Source organism: Sardina pilchardus, chromosome 20 (assembly GCF_963854185.1).
Source record: "Sardina pilchardus chromosome 20, fSarPil1.1, whole genome shotgun sequence".
Lineage (NCBI taxonomy): Eukaryota > Metazoa > Chordata > Actinopteri > Clupeiformes > Clupeidae > Sardina > Sardina pilchardus.
Genome location: NC_085013.1, coordinates 24,657,493 through 24,664,394, shown reverse-complemented (window position 1 = coordinate 24,664,394; position 6,902 = coordinate 24,657,493). Strand labels below are relative to the sequence as shown.

Genomic DNA, 6,902 nt, shown 5'->3' with positions numbered 1-6,902 from the left:
GTGACTTCCGGGTATTCTATCGAGGCAAGTGTCTACACATCCGTATGCGTAGGCCCCTGCCCTGCCCAAGGAGGGGGTGTTATGTACGGGACAAGACAGTCAGGATAGTACACTGTTGGGATTATGGCATTATTGTATGGCAGGTAGGCTACCATAAACTCATTTTATTATAATAGTTTGCAGTAGTAGCCTAAGAGTAAGAAGGATATAGCCGTGTAGGCATCTTTACAGGCTGCAGTGAGCTATGATCTTCTGAGTGCCCACAGGGATCTGGTTCCAAGTTTAAGTTGAGTTAATCTCTTCTAGGCCCACAAATATAACAGATAATAGCTGCTAATAATAAAAGAGTTGAGTCTATAAAATAAAATAAAAGTGAGTGGAGTGCGACATATAATTTATCTTGATGATGGGGACAGTGTTGCAGTCATCAGTAGGCTATTTGAAGGCATTTCCGTAGCCTATAGCCATGTGGCCCACTTCTCAAATTCTAAAATCATTTGCAGAAAACAGAAAACATCATAATTTTCCAAGAACTAATTGAACACTTACTCACTTGGGCGAAATGTTAGACACACACACAACACACACACTGATATCAACATTGACAACAAAACACAACAAGCATTCTCTATCTTCATTTATGTTACAAAGTTCAGTTCTCATAATTTGTTTTGTTAATTACAGTATTTTTTCTAGTTTACATTATGCATGAGAATATTATCTGACATGCACAACACTGTTAATTCCTTGAAGCCAATCTGCAAATTATAAATATCATGCAGGTGCCACCTCCAGGCTTTTACCATCCATGTGCATGTGCAAAGCATATGAAGAGTTTGGCTCCAAAATGCTATATCTCCACATTCAAAAAGGGTTTCTGTTGAGCTGACACATGTTCGTTCACATTTTCCGCAACCTCTTGTGTCAGTTCATCTGCGACTTCAAGTCCAGTCTTCAGAGAGATCATAAGTGTTTTGTAACAGTTGTTTACACAAATAGCATTGCTTCTTTGCCCCTTCGTTTCGCTTCCCCTCACCTCTTTCTTTTACACCTATCTATTTATCAATCCATATCAGTTTTCTTTTCTGGGTCACTTTGGTACATTTCTCAAATGTTATATACATTAGGCCCCAAAACAGACAAAAACACCTCTCACTTGGAGTTTAACATCACAAAGCAGTAAAAAAGTAGCATCTGTACACTCAGATCTATTAATATAATATATATATATATAATTAATAATTCTCAGCAAGAACGTTCTGATAGCTGGACAATAATATGCATATGCAATTAAATGAATGGAATTACTAATGCAGAAATGTGACCATCAATTTTTATTAGATGTATTTATGATGGCTATGAAAGTTAAACTAATGAAAATAATGAAGGTGGGTGGATGGGTCTTCTAGTCCTCTTTGGCACTGCAGCAGTTCAGCTTTCGGAGGAACTGGAAAAACCTACAAACAAAAGAAAATGTTTCGTTATCGCAATTTCTATTACAACATTAATAACTTTGAAGGATTCAAAAAGGGTTTCTGTTGAGCTGACAGGTGTTGGTTTACATTTTCCGCAACCTCTTGTGTCAGTTCATCAGCGACTTCAAGTCCAGTACATTCTTCAGAGAGATCATGTTATGCGTTTTGTGTGGTTGCAATCTCACCTCTTTTTAATGCTTTTCGTCTTTTTCTTCTCCTGCTTTACCATGCTGTCACCTGCCGCTAGGGACTCAGAGGACCTGCTAGAAGCCTCTGGACTTTGACCATCAGCATCAAGATTCACCATCAAATGCTCTGCCACAGCACTCTGTGTCAAGAGAGAGAGAGAGAGAGAGAGAGAGAGAGATGTTTACTGTCTGCAGCAGGCAGACTGGACTTCTAATTGGCTATTACGGCACTGTCCAACTTTTGTCTCTGTGTAGATTACATTAGCATACACCATAAAGCTCTATACCTAGTTATAGGCTACTGGTGAAAAGTATGACATGTGGTTCTGATGATCTTAATGTTAATCTCTTACCTGTGTGGAATGATCTGAAATACTCTCTAGAATTAGGCCGTCTTGTTCAGTCTTGGACTGGATGGTACTTACCTGAGTGGAATGATCTGAAATGCTCTCTATGTCCTCTTTGGTCCTGGACTGGAAAGGTCTCACCTGTGTGGGATGATCTGAAATGCTCTCCAGGTCCTCTTGTTTGGTCTTGGACTGGATGGGAGGCAGAGGTGCAACTGTACGGAGTGCCCTCCGCAGGGGTAGGTTCAGAGGAGGGAGCTTGGCTGGCAGTTGAGGTAGCTTTGATGGCAGAGGAGGTAGCTTGGCTGTGAGTGTAGATGGCAGAGGAGGTAGCTTGGATGGCAGTGGAGATGGCAGAGGAGGGAGCTTGGCTGGCAGTGGAGGGAGCTGGGATGGCACAACCAGTGTCACAGCACTCTGTATTGTTGATAGAAAAATAGCATCTTGTAACTGACAATGCTAGGGTGTTGATAAGCCTGACCTTCTGATACTAATGCACCAACACCATAAATAAAATCACAGGAGCTACAGTAGGCTGTTAGTGTTCTCCTGTGGAGACTATTGTGTGTTCAATAAGCAGTTATATCTAGCAGTAATATTTACTCATCCCCTATCAAATCCATTACTTACGAGTACTGTATTATTTTAAGAAATTATACCTTGATTAAGCACTTAAGATAGCCTACTGATATTTTGACTAAATGGATTAACACAGAACCCCCCAAACTCACGGTTTTCTTGCACATTCTGCTTTCTCCCTCCGTCGTTGACTTCCAGAGCTGAGCGACTCTGGCCACTGTCTCTCTGTTCTGCTCCTTGATGATGGTGGCCAAGTGTGAACGTTGTTCCTTCCACGCTTCAAGCTCCGAACAGTCCTCTTCCTCCTCTCTCTTGTTTAGCTCCTCAATCTCCACTGATCTCGAGTGATCCAGGCTGTGTATCACCCTGGGCAAGTGAACAATTGCCTCCTTCAGCACTGCAACGGCACACTCTGCTTCTTCCTCATTGTGTCCGCCACTTCTTCGATGGAGGATGGCTTTTTTCTCCTCTTTCCATTTCTCCATTTGCGCGACCCTCGTCTGCCTACCCTCGAGCAGGACAGCTAACTTCTTCTGTCTTTCCTCCTGTCTGCTCTTCATGGTCTTCTCCAGCTCTCTCTTCATGCTCTCTATGGTCGCCTGCAAAGACTGCTCTTGAGCTCTTGCAGCGTCCCGCACAGCCTTCAGGATCTCAGCCCTGAGGTCCACATTAAGCCTTGGTAGGCTAACTGTGGGAAGGGGTCTGTGAGCTTCTGATGGATGCAGGCGTTCCAGAGCCGTGGCAGAGATGAACTTGGACGTGAACTCAGTCAGGTCCTGCAAGTGAAATGTGAGGTGATCACTGATCAGTACTGTGATTCACATGCCAACCTCAGTTCAGTTTGAAGAAAGGTCATGGCCATTGATGTCTCTTTAAATGTCATACTTTAATGCAAACCGTTAAATGGTCTCACCTCATCACAGGAATCTTCATCAATAAAGTCCTGACAAAGATAGGAAATGTAATGCTGTTTAATGTAAGAATGTTGTCTGCTAGATCATATAGGTTTCCTTTTTCAAAAATGTGTAATACATTTTGAATTAGTGCATGGGCATAAAAGTAAACCAATATGTTTACCAATGCCGTTTTTCCTCTCAAACGTTTTCACAATATTTGAGGATTGAGGCCAAGCTTTTGTTATTAGCCTACTCCAACTCATCATTTGGAGACTCATTTAAAAAGTGGAAAGTAGCCTAGCCTAAATGTAGCCTACTACGTATAGCCGACAATCATGGAAGAAAATAAATAAAATGACAACTAGCCTATCACTGAAATTCACCCAAACTCACCATATTGAAGACGCAACCTCTTGAAGACAAAATATAAATTCGTTATCTTAATCGGCTATGGCAGAACAACTCTCTAGTGAACTTCCTCTCCTCGATCGGTCAGTTTGTGTGTTGCTTTCCCAGATAGCAATTTCCTTTGGGCCGGATCCGCATGAAAGCCTTTAGATCCGTATGTAGCGGACCTACGGTATCTGACTGTGGGCCAGATGTAGCCCACACCCAATAAGCGGACTCGTGTTGCAGATCCGTACAACACAGAATAAGCGGACCCCTATCACACCCAATAAGCGGACCCCTATCGAAGATCCGTAGAACACAGAATAAGCGGACCCCTACCACACCCAATAAGTAGACCCGTATTGCAGATCCGTACCACACACAATAAGCAGACCCGTACCACACACAATAAGCGGACCCGTATTGAAGATCCGTACAACACAGAATAAGTGGACCCGTAGCACACTCAATAAGCGGACCCGTATTGCTGATCCGTACTACACACAACAAGCAGACCCGTACTACACACACAAGCGGACCCGTATTGCAGATCCGTACCACACACATGAAGCGGACCCGTATTCATGGGTTTCATCAGGTCCCTTTGCACAGGTGTATCAAGCACCATGCAGTCTGCATTGATAATTAAGGTGCTTGATTGTATACACCTGTGGAAAGGGACCTGATGAAACCCATGAATAGGGCTCGGTGTCGCTACAGCCATATTGCCTCACTTCTTAGTTTACTATGGATTACTATGGATTTACTCCCACCTAGTGTGTTCCTGTTACTTAGTTGTTGCCTTCTTGGTGCTGTGTAGTGGGGTGTAACAGCGCAACCCACGATCGCAAGAGGAAAAGAATCGCTAATACTATATTTCTGCTTCTTGTCTTCTGCATCTACATGAATGGATATTACGTTCGGTACGCTACCAACATGGTAGCTATCCTAGAATGCAAGGCGTGTGCCCGAGCCCTATTGCAGATCCGTACCACACACAAGAAGCAGACCCGTACCACACACAATAAGCGGACCCGTATTGCAAATCCGTAGGCCTACCACACACAATAAGCGGACCCGTAGCCTATGGCAGATCCGTACCACACACAAGAAGCGGACCTGTACGGGTTCGCTTATTGTGTGTAGTACGGATCTGCAATACGGTTCCGCCTCTTATGTGTGGTATGGGTCCGCTTATTGTGTGTGGTACGGATCTGCAATACGGTTCCGCCTCTTAGAATAGAATACTTTTTGTGTGTGTGGTACGGCCTCTTAGAATAGAATATATACTTTTTTTGTGTGTGGTAGCCTACTTTTCTTGTGTGTGGTACGGGTCCGCTTATTGTGTGGTACGGATCTGCAATGCGGTTCCGCCTCTATGTGTGGTACGGGTGCGCTTCTTGTGTGTGGTACGGATCTGCAATACAGGTCCCATATTACATATGACTTTAGGCAGACATTCACAACATCCCCAACTGGTCACCACTATAAAAAACTTTGCAGAAGAATTAAGGACAATGCTTATCACAATTGTATGTCTTTATAAACCTCATGGTTTAGATATGAAATATAACCTAAACATTCTCTGATAACTTTAATTATATTTTGTGTAGGCCTACTTTGTTGAGGTTTGCTTCCCAGCATGCATTGCAAATATTAGTTTTGAATTTTGAAACAATGTGTTTGGGACTTAGCTTATAGGCTAACCTACTCCACTGATGTTTTGAACAATAACATTACTAGATATGACCATTGACTTAGTAATTTATTAGGGGGGAATTACACCGTAGTCGTGAAAGTATCAGACCTAACAGGGTATAAATATCCAGCTAACTAAAGCATTAATTATTCATCTGGACGTGATCATCATTCTACAAGCCGCAATCACAGGTAAGACATATTAGTAGCACATACGATAAAATAATGAACGTAAATGCTAACAAGTGCTGTAGGTCGATGTCTGCTTAACAATAATGACAGGTGTTTCACTCCCATGAATAATCACCGAACGCCATGTAATCCGTGACAGAATTACTTGAGGGGGAAAGTTAAACAGCATAAAATGAAATTGGGTGAAAGTCGAGGTTAGACTCTTCCTCTTTTTACGTCGCGGTGAGAAATACGTTCTTTAAAATGCTCTGAATCATCGCCGGGACGTTATCTTGTTTGTTGGGAGCAATCTTAGCCCTTATTAGCACCAGATCAGTAAAACGGATCCAAAACAATTTTGGACCGATGTGCGTTTGGACGCCGGATCAGGTCCACTATTCAGATCCGTGCCGGATGTCGTGGTAGGTGTGTTTTGCTATCTGGGACGGACCAGGACGAGTGCAAGTTCATATCTGCCGCAGATCTGTCAAACGGATACAAAACAATTTTGGACCGATGTGCGTTTGGACGCCGGATCAGGTCCATTATGCAGATCCGTGCCGAATGTTGTGGTAGATGTGGCCCAGTTCCGTCCCAGTGTAGTTTTGCTATCTGGGTTGCGGTCCATCCCGAACAGATAATGAATTTTAAACTGCGTCGTTTATGACGTTTATGACAGCCACATTATTGCGTCATTACGCACATGCCTGGCATAAAATCATAAAATGAGCGCGTTTACATGCACATTAATAAACCGATTATTATCGGGTTTTTGTAGTTATCTGCTTATCCAAGTGCTCCTGTAAACGGAATAAACAGATTTATTCATTATCGGTTTACTGCCATTATCGGTTCTTTAAAAACCCGTTTGACACACCTAGGTTTCTGTCAATATTCTGATTTCTTAGCTTAGCTTAAGTTTATGGACTGACTGACTTTATTTTTTTTCCTTTTCTTTTTTCTTTTTATGTGATGATTTTATAACCTTGTATTATTATTATTATTATTATTATTATTATTTCTTCCAGACACACCTTAGGTTTATTTCGGGGTTTTATATCTGCGCATGTGCGGCAAAAAGAATGTTGACAAGGCGCGATCAGAATGATCAGAACGATCAGAATCGTCATTAAAGTCTTCAAAAAACTATGGCGGCAA

At 42.4% G+C, this 6,902-nt stretch overlaps 1 protein-coding gene across 1 annotated transcript; it reads right to left on the bottom strand.

Annotated features, from left to right (window-relative positions):
- Nucleotides 1-1,317: 1,317 nt before the first annotated feature.
- Nucleotides 1,318-3,977, bottom strand: LOC134067791 (protein enabled homolog). Its single transcript, XM_062523238.1, has 5 exons — nucleotides 3,879-3,977; nucleotides 3,503-3,532; nucleotides 2,742-3,365; nucleotides 1,661-2,427; nucleotides 1,318-1,457 (listed from the first exon to the last, which is right to left on the bottom strand). The coding sequence occupies exons 1-4, from the start codon at nucleotides 3,879-3,881 to the stop codon at nucleotides 2,005-2,007; spliced, it is 1,080 nt and encodes a 359-aa protein (XP_062379222.1). The 5' UTR covers nucleotides 3,882-3,977; the 3' UTR covers nucleotides 1,318-1,457; nucleotides 1,661-2,004.
- Between the last annotated feature and the right edge of the window lie 2,925 nt (nucleotides 3,978-6,902).